Source organism: Polypterus senegalus, chromosome 9, assembly GCF_016835505.1.
Source record: "Polypterus senegalus isolate Bchr_013 chromosome 9, ASM1683550v1, whole genome shotgun sequence".
Classification (NCBI taxonomy): Eukaryota; Metazoa; Chordata; class Cladistia; order Polypteriformes; family Polypteridae; genus Polypterus; species Polypterus senegalus.
Window position 1 is genome coordinate 17,916,867 of NC_053162.1, and position 21,457 is coordinate 17,938,323.

At 42.7% G+C, this 21,457-nt stretch overlaps 1 protein-coding gene across 1 annotated transcript in view; it reads left to right on the top strand.

Moving 5' to 3' along the window:
• Positions 1 to 21,457, top strand: part of pappaa (pregnancy-associated plasma protein A, pappalysin 1a) — a 722,863-nt gene that overhangs the window by 544,216 nt on the left and 157,190 nt on the right. Inside the window, exon 14 of the mRNA XM_039762740.1 lies at positions 9,375 to 9,531. Within this exon, the coding sequence (XP_039618674.1) occupies positions 9,375 to 9,531 (157 nt within the window). The remainder of the gene's footprint in view (positions 1 to 9,374; positions 9,532 to 21,457) is intronic.

The following is a 21,457-nucleotide window of genomic DNA, read 5'->3' on the forward strand; positions in this document are numbered from 1 at the left end:
CAAAGCGATGTTTTATTAGTAGGTGACATTGCAGAGATAAATAAACACTTTACTGATGCTTTATAAGTGCTATGAAGACCAAATTAAGTGTATGTTAAGGTCTTGTTACATAACAGTAAATGAGTAATAGATGCATTTTAGGTATTACCTAAACTAACGTGTTACCGTTAGGCTTCACCTAAACTAAAGTGTTACCATTAGGCATTACCTAAACTTAAACTGTTAATTTTAGGTTTTACTTAAACTAAAGTGTTACCATTAGGCATTACCTAAACTAAACTGTTAATTTTAGGTATTACCTAAACTAAAGTGTTACCATTATGTATTACCTAAAGTTGTTACCATTAGGCATTACTTAAACTAAAGTGTTACCGAAGAGACGTAAAACTAAAATGCTCTTGAATCCATACGATGAATTCAGTTCAATTTTTAGACATTTGGTTTTGTTGTGTGCTAAATTTTTTTTTTCCCCCATGTCAAGTAAGGCTCAACACTCCAGAATGACAAAGTGAAAAACAGGAGTTTAGAATGTTTTGCACATTTCTTCAGAATCAAAAACTGAAATCTCACATTGACCCAAGTACTCAGACTCTTCACTCAGTACTTTATTGAAGCCCCTTTGGCAGCAATTCCAATCTTCAGTCTTCTCGGGTGTGACACAATGAGTGTCACACACTTGGAAATGGAGATTTTCTGTAACTCTTCTCTGCAGATCCTCTCAAGCTTTGTCACTTTGGATGAAGCCCATCAGTGGACAGCTACTGTCAGGTCTCTCCAGAGATGTTTGATTGGGTTCAAGTCTGGGCTCAGTGTTTTCCACTCAAGAACATTCCTACAGTTGGCCTTTAGTCACTTTTATGCTTTGTGCTTAGGTCATTGTCCTATTGAAAGATTAAAATTTGACCCAATGTGAGATCTAGGAGCAGGTTTCCATTAAGGATATATTTTTACTTTGCTCCATTCAGCTTTTCCTCAACCTTGACTAGTCTCCCAGTGTCTACCGCTGAAGAACAACCCCACAGGATGATGTTGCCACCAATATGCTTCACCATTAGAATGGTACCATGCAGGTGTTGAGTGGTGCATTGCTTCCTCCAAACATGGCACTAATCTTGGTTTCATCAGACCGGAGAATCTTGTTTCTCACAGTCTGAGATTCCTTAAGGTGCCTTTTCGCGAATTCCAAGCAGGCTTCTATGTAGAGGTGGTCAATCCATGTTAGGTGACATAGACAGCCACCTATAGGGCACCTTCATCTAAGGGGTGCCATTTATGAAAGTCAAGGGGAGTGTGTTCTGAAGACCAAGGGTGAATACCCTTCTCCCCACCCAGTCTGTGAACTTTGATGATACTGAGTGGGAGCTGTTACCCATTTGGCGTCGTTAATGAAAGTAAAAGTGCGCATACTCTGAACACCATGGAGCACAAACTCCTTCACTCCTTTAAGTCCGTGGTATATACACATAGGGACATGCCCTCAAGACACCGAGGCAGACAATACCCTCCATCCCAATCGTCACACTCTACTGATACTGAGTGGGTGCTGTTATCCACTGGGCACCATTTATGAAAGTAAAAGTGCACACGCTCTGAACACCAAGGGACACACTCTCCTTAAAGTCCTTGGTCTTTACACAAAGGGGCATGCACTCCAGACACCGCGGAAGAGAAAAGAATTTGTTGAACTCTGAGGATACTGTGTGTGCACTGTTACCCACTGGGTGCTGTTCATGTAAGTAAAAGAGTGCATGCTCTGAACAACAGGCGGGGGGTGCTCCTTAAAGTCCACTGTATATACACAAAGGGGTTCAGCTTGTGCTACTGAAGGTGTGCACGCTCCAGACACTGTGGGGTATAACCCTCCTAAAAGTCATTGAAGTCTACTAATATTGACTACCTGCTATGGACAATGAGGGGCATCATCCATCCAATCTGTCTAGGACACCAAACGGGCGTCATCTGACACTACTATTATGTGTCTTTTACTGTGAAGTTGCCCATATTAGCAGAGTTCTGCAGTGATGGTTATCCTTCAGGAAGGTTCTCTGGAGCTCAGATGGGCTGGATGGCCAGCTCCAGGAAGTATGGTGGTTGCTCCAAACTTTTTCCATTTAAGAATTATGCAGGTAACTGTGCTCTTGGGAACCTTCACTGCTGTAGAAGCATTTTTGCAGCCTTCTCCTGATGTGTGCCTCAACACAATCCTACAGCTAAGCACTGCAGCCAATTCCTTCAACTTCATGGCTTGGTTTTCGCTCAGCTGTGGTACCTTCTATAGACAGAAGTGTGTCTTTCTAATCAGCGCAATCAATTAAGTTGGCCGCATATGGATTCCAAACAAGGTGTTGAAACATCTCAATGATGATCAACAGAATGGGATGCACATGAGCAATAGTCATAGCAAAGCATCTGAATACTTGTGTCAACGTGATACTTCAGTATTTTATCTTTAATAAATTTGCAAATATCTCTAAAATCCAAGTTTTTCTTTATCATTCTAGGGTACTGTGTGTTGCTTGATGTGGAGAAGAAAATGTAAGTGAATGATTTTAGCACAAGGCTGCAACATATCAAAAAAGGAAGGAAATTTAAGGGGTCTGAATATGCACTGAATCCACTGTATGTGCTTTTATGTTATGCCAGACAATAAAATTAATCTTTGATTCCTTGTAAATTTTTTTGATCAAACAAGTAACAAATTAAGGTGACAAACTCATACACATTACGCTGAAACTATTGTTGGTCTAAATTGGTGGTTAAAACTTTCTTCAATTAAGCAGAAAAGGTGCCAGCAGTTTAAAAACATCTGCTCGAGTTACATCACACCACCAACTGGATATGAAGCACAGCCTGCACTGGTTGATAAGAGACATGAATCACTGTGTACTGAAAAGTCTCTTGGGGTGTTTATTAATTTATTGCATAAACAAGAAAAAAGTAGGTTGCTGTTGATCATACAGAATGCACAGTGGACAGTACTTGTATGCATTTAAGCACATTACAGCCAGGCAGATGCATTTTATTATTATTTCACTGTTTTATTCACAGCTGGCTTTAATACTGTTGACACTTAACTTGTCATCCCTATCTGGAAAGGGAAGGGTGATTGCCTGGACTGCAGCAGTTACAGGGGGATAACACTGCTCTTGGTGCTGGGTAAGGTCTCTGCTAGGGTCGTCCTCAATAAGATCCGTGATTATTTGCTCACCTACCAGTGACCGGAGCAGTCTGGTTTTACGCCAAAGAAGTCTACCATCGACCACATCCTGGCACTGAGAGTTCTCATGGAGCACAAACGTGAATATCGGCAGAGTTTCTTTATGCCCTTTGTCAATTTTTGTAAAGCGTTCAACTCAGTTGATCGAGCTGCCCTGTGGGACATCCTGAGGGTTTGTGGGATCCCCTCAAGGTTGCTGGATATCATGGCCGGCCTGTACACTGGTACTGTGAGTGCTGTGCAGAGTGGAGGCAGAACCTCTACATTTTTCCCAGTTGATTATAGAGTTCATCAGGAGGGTGTTCTGCTCCTACTCTGTTCAATGCTTACATGGATTGGGTGTTGGGCAAGGTCGTGGGGTTCAGTGACTGTGGGGCATCTGTTGGTGAAGAGAGGTTGATTGATCTTGACTTTGCTGACGATGCTGTGATCTTCATGTAGTCAATGGAGGCTCTGCAGGGGGCTCTTGAGAGACTGAGCGAGGAGACTGAGTGACTGGGCTTGTGAGTGTCCTGATAAAAACCAAGAGCCAGGCCTTTAATGACCTCTTGGGCACAGCCATCAGCAATTTGTCTGTCTGCGGAGAGAGTGTCGACCTCGTCGAGAGGTTTACTTACCTCAGCAGTGACATTCATGTCTCTGGTGACTCTACCTATGAAGTCAGTAGATAAATTGGGGGATCATGAGGTCGCTGGTGATGTGTGTGGTGCTCTCGATATCTCTGAAAAAGGACGATGGTCCAAGTCTTTATAGTCCTGGTGCTTCCTATTTTGCTACATGGTTGCAAGTCATGAACGCTATCCAGTGACCTGAGATGAGATGAGACTAGACTCCTTTGGTACTGTGTCTCTTCCGAGGATCTTTGGGTACCACTGGTTTGACTTTGTGTCGAATGAGCGATTGCTCATGGAGTCCTGAATGAGGCACATTACCTGCACTGTGAGGGAGTGTCAGTTATGACACTACAGCCATGTGGCGCCATTCACCAAGGCTGATCTGGCTCACAGGATCCTCGTTGTTGAGGACCTGAGTGGCTAGACCAGGCCATGGGAATGCCCACGTAACACTTGGCTGAGGTAGATAGAGGGTCATTTCCAGATGGTGGTGGGTTGCCAAACAGGATCCCGAGTTGTTTCTTCATGTGGTGGTGCAGAAACATGTTGTACCAGTGCATGCTCCCCAACCTGAACTGAAATGACCTGACAGACAACTATGTTGTGACAAACATATCAATTTTTATTTTAGATGATACATTGCATATAGTGGCAAGAAGAAGTGTGTGAACCCTTTGGAATGACCTGTTTTTGTTCATTAACTGATCATAAAATGTGATGTGATCTTCATCTTAGTCACAATTATTGACATACAAAATATGCTTACGTTAATAACATACAAACATTTAGAATCTTTCATACTTTTACTGTACACACCCTTCAGGCCTTCACAGTGTGTTGCACAAAAAAGTAAGTCAACTCTCCAATTTAATAACTTGCCAAATCTTGATTACCAGCAATAACCTCAAAAAAGTGCTTCTGGTAGCTGCAAATTAGACCTGCACAACGTTCTGGAAGATTATTGAACCATTCTTCCTTACAGAGTTGCTGCAGCTCAGTCATACTCTTAGGATGTCTGGTTTTGAGGACATTACACAGCATCTTCAAGGCCAGGTACTGACTGGGCTAAACCAAAAAGCTGGGTTTTCTTTTTTGAAGCCATGCTGTACTTGATTTACATCATTGTGATGGGTGTAACAGAGCAAGATACAGAGGACAGGAAGAGATGGAGAAAGATGATCCGCTGTGACAACCCCTAATGGGAGCAGCTGAAAGAAGAAGTATAGAGTCATTGACCTGCTGCATCACACAGCATCTTCTGAGTTTCAGCTGGCAGACAGCCACCCTGATATTATCATGTAGGATACCTTGATAGATTTCAGAATTCATTTTCCCCTCCATGATGGCAAGCTGTGCAGGCCCTGAGTCAATAAAGCAGCCCCAAATCCTGATGCTCCTGCCAGCGAACTTTAATGTTGGGATGATGTTTTCAAGTAGGTTTGCAGTGCCTGTTTTACACCATATGCACTGCTGCATATTCTTCCTAAAAAAGCCTTATCAGTCCACAAAACCCTTTCTCAATGGACCTGGACAGCATACAGGCTTGGGCAGATCTGTGGCAGATGAAATTTAATGTCAGTAAATGTAAAATATTACACATATCAAGTAAAAATGTTAGTTTTGAATACACACTAGGTGGTCTGAAAATTGAAAGTAGACCTTATGAGAAGGATTGAGGAGTCGTAGTGGACTCGACACAATCAACTGCCAGAAAGTGTTCAATAGCCATTAAGAGGGCAGACAGAATGCCACGTTATATAGCACCCTGATTTGTGGAATACAAATCCAAGAAAGTTATGCTCAAGCTTTATATCTCACTGGTTTGGCCAAGTGTCAGTGCTAGGATATTTTTCTCCCTAGGCCAAGCTTATTAATGTGCCAACCGACTGTTTTCTAGCACCTGGGTCCCCCCCCTCACACCCCTATGATCTGCACCCTAGGTGATTTCCTAATTTGCCTTAATGAGGGAATTGGCCCTGGTTAGACCTCATCTGAAGTACTGTGTGCAGTTTTGGTCTCCAGGCTTCAAAAAGCGGAAAAAGTCCAGAGAAGAGCTACTAGGCTGAGTCCAGGGCTACAGGGGATGAGTTATGAGGAAAGATTAAAAGAGCTGAGCCTTTACAGTTTAAGAAAAAGGAGATAAAGAGGAGACCTTACTGAAGTATTTAACACTAGAATTACTAGAGCCTACGAAAAAACTCGTAGATCTGTCCCACCTTAAATCGCTTCGCACCTCTCCGTCAGCGTCTTTTGTCTTGTAAATGTGTCAATAAGCAGCAAGCAGCCTACTATTACATCCCCCCACTCCATTTTCCTTTTACACAAAGAACTACAGACAAATAAAATACACTACAAGTAATGTGGTAGACAGTAGAACTTTAGGGAGTTTCAAAACTCAACCTGATGTTAATTTTGAAGAATTAAGTGGATAGGACTGGTGAGCTTTGTTGAGCCAAATGGCCTCTTCTCTTCAGATTGTTTTAATGTTCTAATTCCAAAAGAAATAGAAAACTTCAATGCAGTTGATGCTACTGTGGAAATATTATATAGATACGTAGATACTGTAGATAGAGTTTGTAATCTCTTACCTGCCAACAAAATTACCATTACAGGTTATTTGTGTACTGTACTTTTTTCTCATGTGTCTGTTTACTTTGTATTATTTAATGTAATAGTGCATCATCTCTCTAATTGTTTTGATATTCTTTGCAATTTGTGGTGGGAGCCTCAACTCTTGAGCCCCCCCTCTGGCTGTTAAGTCAGAGCAGAGTAGGCTTGGGTGAGAAGGCTTTGCAGTTAGTCATGTGGCACGGTGGCGCAGTGGTAGCGCTGCTGCCTCACAGTTAGGAGAGCCGGGTTCGCTTCCCGGGTCCTCCCTGCGTGGAGTTTGCATGTTCTCCCCGTGTCTGCGTGGGTTTCCTCCCACAGTCCAAAGACATGCAGGTTAGGTGGATTGGCGATTCTAAAGTGGCCCTAGTGTGTGCTTGGTGTGTGGGTGTGTTTGTGTGTGTCCTGCGGTGGGTTGGCACCCTGCCCAGGATTGATTCCTGTGTTGGCTGGGATTGGCTCCAGCAGACCCCTGTGTTCGGATTCAGCGGGTTGGATAATGGGTGGCATTTAGTCATGCCATTTGAGAAAATGGAATCAGTTCTGGTAATTTTGTTAGAGATCCTAAAGAATTATAAGCATGGTTGAAAGGAAGGGTATCACACCCTGAAGCATGGCCATGGTACAAACTAGAAAGATGGATAGAAAGGCGCTATAATAGATAGATGCTCCAACACTGCCCACGACCATGTTCAGGGATAAGTGGGTTACAAAGTGAATGACAGATAGATAGATAGATAGATAGATAGATAGATAGATAGATAGATAGATAGATAGATAGATAGATAGATAGATAGATAGATAGATAAAGGCTCTATATAATAGGTAGATACTAAATTGCCCCTTGTGTGTGATTGGAGGGATTGAGTGTGTGTATATGTGTTTGAACTGTGATGGACTGGCTCCCTGTCCAGGGTTTGTTCTGTTTTTTGCCCTATATTGGCTGGGATTTGCTCCAACACTGCCCACGACCAAGTTCAGGGTTACAAAGTGAATGACAGATAGATAGATAGATAGATAGATAGATAGATAGATAGATAGATAGATAGATAGATAGATAGATAGATAGATAGACTGACTTTGTTTTTGTCCAATGGGGAAATGGTAAGAAAGATGTATTGTACCAAAGACATGAACTCAGAACTCTACAGTCAAGAGGATTATCACACTGCACATTAACAGTAGACTTTCGCCTCATAACCTTGAATTAGGCGCAGATCAAAGTAAAACAAAACATGCAATAGACAGCCTTAGGTAAAATGTGTTCAAATCATCATTCCACAAATCCTGTTTTCACATTAGCACACTTCACAAAATTACCAGGCTACAAGCTATCCTGGCTGTCAGTTTACATTTGAACAGGCATGCACACAGCAAAAACGCAACATAAGTCATCACTTGGGCAGCTCAATATTAATCATCCATCCAATATGCAACCCACTATACCCTAACTACAAGGTCACGGGAGTCTGCTGGAGCCAATCCCAGCCAACACAGGGTGCAAGGCAGTAAACAAACCCCGGGCAGGGCGCCAGCCCACTGGAGTGCACACATAAACACACACACCAAGCACACACTAGGGACAATGTAGAATCGCCAATGCACCTAACCTGCATGTATTTGGACTGTGGGAGAAAACTGGAGTACCTGGAGGAAACCCACGCAGACACGGGGAGAACATGCAAACTCCAAGCAGGGAGGACCTGTGAAGAGAACCCGGCTCTCCTAACTGCGAGGCAGCAGCACCACCCACTACGCCACAGTGCCGCCCGCTCAATATTATGTCTTTTTAAAATCTAATTATTTTCAAGGACCATGTGATGGTAAGCACTGCCATTTTTTGGGTGACGGTTGCCCATATGCCTGCTAAGTTAAGGTAACTGCACCCAGCTTCTAACCAACTTGTCATGAGGCTACATAGAGCCTCACTTCATCACCAACCAGTGTGGTAATGTAGATAGTAACTCTTATATGTGCGCTTGATAATATTTTTTAAACGTTTGGTGAATAGGGATTGATAAGCTATTTTGGGCTGAATGACCTATTCTGCTTAAAGCTAGACTTATGTTCTTATATTTCAGGCACAGGCAAATTAGGCTAAAGCCATAGGGTATGTCAGATTTGTTGACTGCAGTTACTGATCTTGTCTGACAATCATTTTCTGTCTTCTTTTTGTAATTCATTTAAATCTGTTGTCACTTTGACATTAAAGAGTCATTTTCTGAGGGTCAGCATCAAAAATGCCAAATTAAATCCCGTATTGTTCAATGTTGTATAACAAGAAAATGTAACAAATTTCAAGGGAGTAAATACTTTTTCTTGGCACTGCTTCAATGAAAAAGGGCATGAGTTGTGATAATGCAAGTGATCAGCGTAGTTTTATTTATGTTGTGAGCTTTTGCCTTTTTTTTGTGTTTTTTTTTTTTTACTCGGCCTTTCCCATTCCTGTTTGAAATGATCAACAACAAAGCAGGATCACTCCATGTCCCTCATCTAGTTTAAGTGTTCTCCAGATGCACGGCTAATTCATCTCTTGAAAGCTTTAACAGTTTATTCAGACTCGCCAGTGGCAGGACATCCTGTTTTTGCCACTCGATCTTATTAAAGTTCTTAAATCCTCCTCACAATATCTTCACAGTATTTATCCTGGCACTGCATTAAACAAACAAGGCATAACAAGATAAGTGTTTCTGGATAGGAATAAAGTTCAGAATAGAGTGTATTGCCAGAAACAGCTGTGATACTCCATTAGTGCACTTTGAATAATTTTTACCTAATCCCGCATGCTTCAAAATAAAGTAATTTTTTAAGTTCCAGGTTGGAAAAAAGATATTTTAGGCAACTTATTGAAGTGTTATCATTTTTTTTTTACAGCATTTCATCACTTATCCCTTAATTACAATCTCTAAACTTTACATCTTTTAATTGGTTTTCAGTTGTGTTCACTACTCTTGTGAGACTTTAGACTGCATGGAGCCTCTTATCAAGAACGCAGTAGTCAACTGCAGTCAGGAAGGCATCTTCTGCACTGTGATCTGCAATGTGGGACATGTGCTCCAGATCCAATGGGACGAGGACATCACTTCAAGACAGGTATGACTCCTGAACTGCTACATGAGCTTTCATCTTAGAGTTTTTCTATGATATTAACTTGTGCACTTTGGTCTGCTAGGAAAAGTTATAATTCTTGATCATTGTCTTGTGCCTCACGGTCACAAAAATTCTGTAAGTAGCCAGTTGCCAACGCGAGGGTCCACACACCTGAACTGATGAAGACATTTTTTTGTTTTCTTAAAATTATTATTTTTCACTCTCTTTTAGTCATATCACTGATGATGCCATTCTGTGTTCGTGTTTCACTCTTTCTTGAGGACACCTTCTCGTTACGGTGTTTCCACTTTCCGTGCCTTAAGTCCTGCTTATTCTTGGGTGTTGACAGCTACAGGCGTAATCGCGCACTGAAGACGTGCACCCTGCTCTGTTTACACTTCCTCCAGGGAGCATGTTTTTTTTTTTTTTGTCTAGCACAGTTGACCACATTGTCACAACAATTCTGGAGGTAGGCGGTTAACAACAAAAGGGTCCGCACAGCAGGACTGATGAAGAAATTTTTTGTTTTCTTAAAATTATTTTTTTATTTTTTTACTGGAGACCTGGGTTCGCTTCCCGGGTCCTCCCTGTGCGGAGTTTGCATGTTCTCCCCGTGTCTGCGTGGGTTTTCTTCCGGGTGCTCCGGTTTCCTCTCACAGTCCAAAGACATGCAAGTTAGGTGCATTGGTGATCCTAAATTGTCCCTGGTGTGCGCTTGGTGTGTGGGTGTGAGTGTGTGTGTGTGCCCTGTAGGTGACCCTGTAGTTAGGATATAGCGGGTTGGATAATGGATGGATGGAAGGATGTTTTTCAGTCACGTCTTTGATGATGCCATTCTGTGTTCGTGTTTCACTCTTTCTTGAGGACACCTTCTCGTTACGGTGTTTCCACTTTCCATGCCTTAAGTCCTGCTTATGCTTGGGTGTTGACAGCTACAGGCGTAATCGCGCACTGAAGACGTGCACCCTGCTCTGTTTACACTTCCTTTAATGAGCACAGGTTTTCTAGTCTAGCACATTCACAGTTGAGGCACACAGGGCCGCACAGTCACAAAAATTCTGGATGCAAGCAGTTGCCAATGTGGGGGACCTGTGGTGTTATAGGTCCACAGCTCACTGAGCAAAGGCCGTTTCTTTTTAAATAAATAATCACCGCACTCGAGGCGGCTTCATGAGGGGCCGTAGTGGCCATAGCAAGCCACGGGCGATCTGCGGTGTGGGCGTTTCTCACCTAGTGCACAGGTGAGGGACTGCCCACATCCGTGATTGTTCCCGTGGCTAATGTGCTGCAGCTGCTGTGGTCCCTCAATGTTTAAAAGAAGCGCAAGTCGGTTGGGAGAAAAAAAAGATCAGAAAAAAAGAGAACGAAAAGGACGGAGGTTACAGGGAGCGAGAAAGCAAAGTGGTGCAAGAGAGACAGAGACACGCAGAGCGTGTGGGCGAGCGAACGAGCGCTCGTGGGCAGCTGCGAGGAAGCTGGGTGTTAGGCGTTGGAGTTGTAAGTCGCTCCCGCTGAGCAACCAGGTAGCGGGAGTGACCAGGGAAAGGCGACTGGCTGTAGAAGACCGGAAAGGCAGCGGGAGTCGCGAGACTTGGTGTTGCAGTCCTTGGTGTGGGCGTCCTGGAGACCAAGGAGTCCAAGTCTCAGGTCTGGGATGAGTGCCAGACCGAAGCCAGGATCAGGAGGTCTCCAGACCTGTGTTAGTGAATGGAAAAGGGCAGCAGCAGAGAGAGCAGGAAAGAAGCACCAGGCTTGTCATTGTTGTGGTTTTTAAAGACTGCTTCCCGAGGAACGTTTTAACCTTCATTTTAAAGGATTGTTTTTTTTGCGATTTTTACCTCCACGTGTTTTTTTTTATGGATTATTTATATTTATTGAACTTTGAAAGCACTGCACTATTTATTTGAACACTGTTTTGATTGTTTTTTAATAAAAGCACTTTGCACATTTATACCATCCCCTTGCTCAAATGTTGTCCCACTGTCTAGCTCATCTCGGTGACAGTTATCGACGGTGTTGGGTTCAAGGTCTTCCAAACAGTGATGGGAGTGTGGAGCCAAACCCACATCGTCACAGGTCCACACTCCGGGATTGATGAAGAAATTGTTTGCTTAAAATTATTACCATATATACTTGCTGATAAGTTCTCCCACGGATAAGTCGGGACTTGATTTTACAGTATCATTTCTTGTATTTCAAAATGTCGGTCATATAAGTCGAATGTGGAAAACGCACGTTACTGGTCCAAGGGATTATGATATGCTAACACCCACCTAAGAGAGTAACCACAGAGAACACAGCCTTGTTATTCTATGTGGGTGCTGCAATGTGCTGTATCAGCGTGTGCTCCTAACCTCTCTATTGTGCCTACACGATCACATAGTAATACTCGAACTATTCCGAAGCGACGTTTGCACTGTTTTGTGTTTTTTGTATCTCACACCCTCATAGACCTTTATCGTAAGAGCATCCCTTATCTACAATGGAGCGTTCGATCAGAAGAAAATATGAAGCTGGTTTTAAATTAAATGCCTTTGAAGTAGCGAAAGAAATTGGTAACTGCACTGCTGCAACAAAATTCGATGCGTCTGAGAAACTGATGGCAGATTAGAGGAGGTAAATAAGTTTTGGATTATTGAACAGGCGTATAAGTCGAGGCCTGATTTTATGATCGATTTTTCGGGTTTCAAGACCCAACTTATACATGAGCATATACAGTGATCCCTCCTCGATCGTGGAGATTACGTTCCAGAACCCACCGCGAAAGGTGAAAATCCGCGAAGTAAAAACCATACGTTTATATTGTTATTTTTATATTGTTACGTTTGAGTCACAGATTTGCACAGAAACACAAGAGGTTGTAGAGACAGGGACTTTAAAACACTGCAAACAAACATTTGTCTCTTTTTCAAAAGTTTAAACTGTGCTCCATGACAAGACAGAGATGACAGTTCCGTCTCACAATTAAAAGAATGCAAACATATCTTCCTCTTCAAAGGAGTGCGCGTCAGGAGCAGAGAATGTCAGAGAGAGAGAGAGAGAGAAAAGCAAAGAATCAAAAATCAATAGGTGCTTTTAAGTATGTGAAGCACTGCCCGACAAAGCAGCTGTAAGGAAGGGAGCAATGTGAAGGTAGTCTTTCAGCATTTTTTAGAGGAGCGTCCATATCTTCTAGGCCAGTGTGCGGACAGCCCCTCTGCTCACACCCCCTCCATCAGGAGCAGAGAATGTCAGAGAGAGAGAGAGAGAGAGAAAAGCAAACAATCAAAAAATCAATACGTGCTGTTAGAGCTTTTAAGTATGCAAAGCACCGCATGGGAAGCATATCGTATATCATTGAGGAGTTTTATTTAATACATAATCCGTGCTCTGAATGGGTAGCTTCTCAGCCACTGCCAATAACATCCCTTGTATGAAATCAACTGGGCAAACCAACTGAGGAAGCATGTACCATAAATTAAAAGACCCATTGTCCGCAGAAATCCGCAAACCAGCGAAAAATCCGTGATATATATTTAGATATGCTTACATTTAAAATCCGCGATGGAGTGAAACCGCGAAAGTCGAAGCGCGATATAGCGAGGGATCACTGTATGATACTTTTCTTCTCTGTCTTTTTAATCACATTGTTGATGATGCCATCTTGTGTAAATGCTTCACTGTTCCCTGGGGACAACTTCTCGTATTGGTGTTTCCATTTTCTGTGCCTCAAGTTCTGTTTATACTCAGGTGTAGACAGATACGGACTTAGTCACGCACCTTCCACCCTGGTCTGTTTACAGTCTCTCCAATGAGCACAAGTTTTCTTGTCTGGCGCATTCATAGTTGAAGCACCCAGGGTCACGTGGTCATAAAAATTCTGGAGACAGGCAATTGATGATGAAGTTTAAGTCACGTGCGCTAATAAGGACATGTCAAGTATAAGCGGGCCTTGAGTTGTTAATGTGGTATAGGCCATCTCATTTAAGGTTGATTGGTTTTTGATATTTAATATATTTGCAGACCTTTCCGAAAACATGTCTTCACGTTGTCATTATGGGCTATTGAGTGTAATTTGATGGGCAAAAAAAGCAAATGGATCCATTTAAAATGAAATCTACAACACAATAAAATATGCAGCAAGCGAAGGGGTCCACTGCATATCCTTTTGAAAACCCAGAATGAAATGTATTTTAGCAATGTTGGCAGACGTCTTAAAAATCCTATCCATTATTATTAAGAAAGAATCTTAAAGACAAGGAGAATGTGGAAGGCTTCTGCCACATTTTAGAATCCCAGGTTATGTAATGCCGAAGTGTGTGAGGTGCATGAGAGAGTGAGAGAGAGAGTGAGTGCTTATGTAAGGAGAGGAAAATGTCAGAGCGTCTTTCATTCCAGCCAGTTATGATTCTACCTGACTGCACTGGCAAAGGACTCAGACAGATTGAGTACTGTTTAGTCTCCTCCTAAATAAACTCGATTCTCCATGGAGGATCTCCTACAAAGTAAACAGAGGTACAGTACAGTAGTGTCGAGTGAGTTACATTTTGTGCAGCCTAACCTACTTCAGATCATTTCATCTTTACAGAGTGTGACGTGTACCAGTTTTAAGTCTGTAATATTTGCACAAAATTATAAAATTTCTTTTTGTTTATTGTCACGTAACCTGAGAGGACACAAGAGATCCCACTGTATGCAAATGAACAAACAATGATATCCATGAAGTCTGCGGATATCACTGCCTGGTTTGGGGACTGCAGTGTCTCTACACTAGGTCCTACAACAGATAGTACACGCAGCAGAAAAGATCATTGGGGCATCTCTTCAACTTCATTGAAGACATCTTTGTAATGCCTTGTATCCAGATAGCTTACAGCGTTGTGAAGGACGGCTCCCACTCCTCCCATGGACTCTTTGTCCCACTTCCGTCTGGCGGGAGGATCAGTAACATCTAATCCATTTCTTCCAGGTACTACAACAGCTTCTGCACTTAAGCTGTCCAGACTCTGAACTCTGTGCTGCCCCGCCTACCCCCAGATCTGCCCCTAGAAGAAAATTTGTATGCAGTACAATTGTTACTACTGTTGTGTTTTTTATTATTATCTTTACTGTTATTATTTATTTATTATTCATTGATTACTTCTTCTTCTTCTTCTTTTGGCTGCTCTCATTACGGGTTGCCATAGCAGATCATCTTTTTCCATAATTATTCATTGATTACTATTAATTTCAAATTATTACTATCTATTCATCAATCCATCCATTATCCAACCCGCTATATCCTAACTACAGGGTCACGGTGCAATTGGGTGGAGCCAATCCCAGCCAAAACAGGGTGCAAGGCAGGAAACAAACCCTGGGCAGGGCACCAGCCCACTGGAATGCACACATAAACACACACACCCACACACCAAGCACACACTAGGGACAATTTAGAATCGCCAATGCACCTAACCTGCATGTCTCTGGACTGTGGGAGGAAGCCGGAGTACCTGGAGGAAACCCGTGCAGACACGAGGAGAACATGCAAACTCCACGCAGGGAGGACCCGGGAAGCGAATCCAGGTCTCCTAATTGCGAGGCAGCAGTGCTACCCACCGCACCACCGTTCCGCCCTACTATCTATTGTGGAGGACTGCCGGCTTCCCATGCTGGTCAGCACCTCTAGGCCGCCAGTAGGAGCTCTCCCGACAGCAGGATCGTGCCCCGAGGTCCAGCAGGGCCTTATGGACTTTGTAGTGTCTATACACAGCCCTGCTGGATACCCTGGGGACCACCAGGAGTCGCTGTGGGGGGGCTTATGGGCCCTGTGAGGCCGTATGACCCGGGAGTACGTCAAGGTCAAATGACGGGAAGAAATGTCGTGCTCCCGGGTTGAGTAAAAGGACTGGTTACCCTGACCCGGAAGGAATTAGGAACTATGGATTGATGGGACAGGAACACCTCCGGGTCAGGGGCTATAAAAGGACGATGCCTCAGTCCAGACACTGAGCTGAGCTGGGAGGTACAGGAACAAGTGTCTGGGCGAGGAGGAGGGTTTAAAAGAGTATTGTTTATTGTATTTAATATATATGAGTAGTGTGGAGGGTGCTTGGTGCACTGTGAAAGAAAATAAAAAGTCTTGGACTTTTACCTGGTGTCTGGAGTTATACCTGAGGGTTCAAGGGAGCACTAGCGCCCCCTACTGCCACACTATTCACTTACCTATTATTTATTTTTAATAATTTATTAATCTATTGTAATGAAAAACCTTAAAACCTAACCCCATATAACTAAAATAAACCCAAAGTATAAATGTGTTAAGAAAGGGAAAAAAAAAGTCTTCACAGACACAAGTTTCAAAGTGACTGCTCCAAGATGGCAGCACTTCCTGTTAAGTACAGGCCAAGCAGGAAAGAGACGGGTCCAGGTGGATGGACACCGGAAGTGACATCAGAGGTGTTAAGGCTGTCAGTCATCCAGTCCATAGAGGGAGGAAGAGAAGAGGTGCTAATATACAGCACCACCCTGCAGATTGACAAGAAATTACCACCACCAGAGCCTTTAAGCTGTCCCCAGGGTGCACGTGTGTGACACTCTTTATAATGTAGTATAGTTCTTTACTTGTCTTGCCCTTGTTCTGTGTTTTTGTATATAGTGCACTGCTGTCCTGTTGAATGTTATTTTGTGCCACTGTATGATGCAATATGGTGTATGGATGGTATTCTCTCATTTGTCAAACTTCTTATGTCCCTTGAGAAATGAGAACCATCACTGTTTCTATCTTACATTGTTCTTTATTAGTTCATATATCTGTGTGATTTTTAGCCGGGAGTTGAAATGATTGCTCCAGTTCATACTCTAAGTACTTCATTAGTGTTCCAAACATTTCTCTGTTCCTGTTTGCATCTGACTGTGTTATCCATTCCACAAAAAAACCCAAAATGACTTGCAGAATACCTTACTTAATTACTACTAGCTAACCCGCGGCATAGCATACGCCACATATAATTATTTATTGATAAGTGAACACTTTTGAGTTTATGCCGAGGCATGCCAGTGGGAGTAAGACTATTAAGAAATTCTTCAGGGAATGCAAGTTGATCTGCAGGATCGTCTGTGACGATGGAGTCAATGCTGGTGTAAGTTACTTTGTCGCTAGGGATAAGTTTCAGCACCTGTTCACTAAGGTGTAGTGAATCTTCGTTGGTGACGCTTAATATAGCTTGCGTACTGAGTTGTTACAGAGTGACAGTTGAGAAGTCGATGTCGCCATATAATTGCCTCGAGAGCGATTTTGAAAGCCTGCAGAGGGTGAGAGTTGGCGGGCGGGGCCTTGTCGTGCGTTCCCCATGACGTGAGAGGAGGGCTAGAGTGGGTATTCTTGGCTCTATTGTGTGTAGCCCATGGACGGGGCTCTGTTAGAGTTGGCGGGTGGGGCTCTGTGAGTTGGCGGTCGTGGCTTTCTGTCTTGCGTGCGGTGAAAAATCAACGTGGCTCAGAGGTGCATGTGGACTTTTGCACAGACAAAAGCAACTGAGGCTGTGTTTTGTGAGTTGTTGCATGCAGGCACATGAGTAGGCAGTGCACATGCCTCGAGAGCGATGCTGGACGCGGGAGGACGGTTACAGTTGGCATGCGTGGCTCTGTCGTGCGTATCCCATGACACGGTAGGAGGGATAGAGTTCGTGGGTGGGGCTCTGTGAGTTGGTGGGTGGGACTCTGTCTTGCTTTCACTGTCTTGCGTGCACTTAGTGAATTATATATATAGATTTGCATTCACTCACTGAGAAATTCTTAGGACCATTGTATTAATACTGGGAAGGTCCTTCTGTACCTCTCAAACAGTTCTTCATGGCATGAATTCCACAATATGTTGGAAACATTTCTTTGACATTCTGGTCCATGTTCACATGATTGCATTGCACATTCTGGCAGATCATATTATGAATCTCCCATTCTATCACATCCCAAAGGTTTTCCATTGGATTCATATCTGGGCATTATGAAGCCCACTGAAGAACACTACACTCATTGCAATGTTCATGAAACCAGTCTGAGATGAATTTTACTTTGTGACGCAGTATATTATTATGTTGAAGGTAGGCTTTGAAGGGATACACATGATACTCAGATAGGCTGTGGCATTCAAGATAGGATTGATTGGTATGAAATTGACCAAAGTATGGACAGAAAACACCCCTCACACCACTACCCCCCACCACCAGCCTAGACTTGACACAAGGCAGGTTGGTTGCATGGATTTATGTTGCTGACTCCAAAATCTGACCCTACCATCTTTGTGCCACAGCAGACATCAAGAATCATTAAACCAGGCTACATTTTTTTCCAACTTTCATCTGTCCACTTTTAGTAAGCTTGTGCTCACTGCAGCTCAGTTTTCTGTTCTTGGCCAACAAGAATGGAATCCGACGTGGTCTTCTGCTGACCCTCAAGGTTCAATATGTTGTGCATTCAGGGATGCTTTTCCTGCTCACCACAGTTGTACAAAGCGGTTATCTGACACACCAGAACCTTTCTGTCTGGCCGTTCTTCTCTTAACCTTTCTAATCAACAAAGCATTTTCATCCTCAGAACTGCTGCTTACAGGATGTTTTTTGTTTTTCTGAGTATACTATAGAGACTCCCAGGAGATCAGCAGTTACAGAAATCCTCAAACCAGCCTGTCTGGTCCCAGCAATCATTTCAAGGTCAAAATCACTGAGATCATATTTTTTCCTCATTCTGGTGTTTGATGTGAATATTATCTGAAGCGCCTGACCTGTGTCTGTAAGATTTTATGTATTGTGCTACAGCTGCATGATTGGATGATTAGATAATGGTATGGAGGATTGTGCGTTCCTTAGGTGTTCCTAATAATTTGTTCAGTGAGCCTGTTTGCCTCTATGCCTTGTTTCTGAACCTGTTACATGTTCCTGAGAAGCCAGTGCCAGTTTAGGCAGTAATCAATGTTAGACAGAAATACAAATATGCATCCAATGACTGATCCTAAATAGGAATTCCACTATCTTTTCTGTCAGTGACTGGCACAAGACAGGAATGTCATTGCTAATCCTGTCAGTGGTTAAGATAGGAATGCCAGTGCTAATGCTTTTAGTCATGAGATCAAGTCAGATCCACTGGTACTTATCCTGGCAATGATGGGCTCAAGATAGGAGTGTCAGATAAAGTACTGGTAGCCATGGGATGTAGTCAGAATCACTAGTATATATCCTGGCATGGATGAGGACAAAACAGGACTGTCAGAACCAGTACTGGAAGTCATGAGCGCAAGTCAGATCCACTGGTACTTAACATGGTATGAATGGGGACAAGACATTAATGTCAGAATAAGTATTGGTAGTCATGGGATGTAGTCAGAATCACTGGTACCTATGCTGGCATAGATGGGGGACAAGACATTAATATCAGAACCAGTACTGGTAGTCATGGGATGTAGTCAGAATACTGGTATCTATACTGGCAATGATCGGTTTAAGATAGGAGTGTCAGAAAAAGATATTGGTAGTCATGGGATGTAGTCAGAATCACTGGTACCTATCCTGGCATGAATGGGGATAAGACAAGAATGCTGGTGCTAATGCTGTTAGTCATGAGCTCAAATAAGAATCACTGGTACCTATCATGGCATAGATGGGCACTAGACAGGAATGCCAGTGCTAATGCTGGCACACATGCGATCAAGTCAAAATTGCTGGTGCCTATCCTGGCTTAAGAAAAAAGTGTCTGGCCTCGTAGTGAAGTGTTATCAGGCATAACTTGGTAGTGGTGGTTGCAAGTTACAATCATGGATGCCCAGCCTGGCAGGAACAGGCACACAGTGCAGGAATGACTGGATAACATGCTCATACAGTCATATATATTTGGTCAATGTGGAGCTGCTAGTCCTGTGTGAAAAAAAAAAAATCAGCATGTTAAACTTATGAAAACTCCATACATACTGTGAGTCCCTAAGCCAGGAATTCAATGCTGTCGGGTGGCAATACTACCTGCTATGCCAACATGCTGGCTGCAAAACCAACTCATTAACCAAGAAGGGTAACTATGATATTGGCACCACTTGGTCCCAGCTAAACTGCTAGTGCCAGACTTAATATATCATAGCATTAAAGGCTTTAAAATCTTTTGGAAGAAATGTCTGTCATTATTAGTAATTTGATGTTCAGCAAATTATGGATTGTGATTAAACTGCAAATAAATGTGGGTAAACGCAGGTATTTGGCACTGCCAATGTGAATTCAAACCACTTAGTTTGGCAGAGAATGTGGTCTGCTCTGAAGTTAAAGCTAATAAAGTGCAGTGCTTAAAAAATGTGGAATAATAAAAATTGCTGCAGCTTTGGAAAAATTGCATTGCAGTAATGTGTGAATTACTGTTCTTTTATGTATGGGGCAGTATGCAGACCAATATGAAACATGTCCTGTCCAGGTGTTGTTCCTGCCTTGCTCCCTATGCCTGCTGGGATAGGCTCCAGATTCCCCTTGACTCTGCTCAGGGTAATGCAGGTTTTGAAAATGAATGGATGGATGTGTTTTATTAAATAAGTGACATCAAATACAGTAATCCTTGCAATTTGTGGGGGTTAAGGGTACAGGACCCCTGCAAATGTGAAAATTCACAGATTTGGCTCATGATTACTGTTTATGCTAAACTTATTGCACTGAACAAGAGGCAAAGAGAAACGTGCTATAAAACAATCACTGCACAATTAAATCACATGAGACTGGGTGCCGAGATAAAGATGCGTGGCTTCCCTCAAGCACTGTGCGTAATTCAACAGTTCTGCAGTGAATTGTAACTTTTTATAAAGTTTAAATTATAATACATTTGTGTACATTTAACGTAGTAAACAATAAAAATGATGTAAAAGAAATCCAACAAAACACTAAGCACAAAATGATAAACACAGACCAGGGGTCTCATGTATAACGCTGTGCGTAGAACTCGCACTATAACATGGCGTAAGCACAAAAGCCGAAATGTGTTTACGCACAGAAAAATCCAGATGCAGGAATCTGTGCGTACTCCAAGTTCCACGTTCTTCCGCTACATAAATCCCGATCAGCGTGAAAACTAACGCTCGTGCACGCGCTTCATGTAACGCCCCAACTCCAGCCAGAATTACGCCTCTTTGAATATGCATATCAATATAAATCGCCATTAAGCTCAGCCTTCTGTGAAAAGACAATGGGAAAAGCACGGGGGGAAATATTAGAATTTCAGCGAATACCAAGTGGAGGAAAAACATACTATTTGTTCAAATAAACCGTGGTATAATCAACAAAATGAAGTTGATTGAGTGACATAGCGTGTTGGAGAAACTTGAAAGCTCACGTTCACAAAATCGCACAGTGCCAGAAATAAAAAAGAAGTCACATATCAAAGTCACCGTGAAAAGCCGAGTTGTAAGCCCACTGTCTGAGTGTCATATGAAAGCTTATTAGGGTACAGAGAAAAAAGGCACACTGTGGGGAAAAAGCACGAAATGTCAACTTCAATCTCGACATTTCCACTTTAATTACGTAGTTTATTTTGTCATTAAAGTAGAACATCATAAACTTCATCTTAAAATCGTTTAATTAACCAGTTTCTCAAATCACATTGTAATTAAAGTAGCACATTAAATGCTTTGTTTTGTATTTGATCTTCTATGTGCTCTATGTGTGTGAATCACTACTTGCTTCTTAAACCGGCTTTCTCTTCCTCCAACTGGACACAGAATCGGATACATTCAGGATATTACAGCTCTCTGAATAACTAAAATACTGAGATGTATACGTGATATCATTTTTATGATGATAGAAGTTAAAGCACGTTATTAAACATGAGTTTCATGGTGCAGTGATTGTGTGCGACCTTCGATGAAATAATTTATTGCAGCAGTCCTCAGGGGCAGCTCTAGGCTTGTGCTGGCACTGAGCAGAGGAAGAATCGGTGGCTCCTTCGCCCG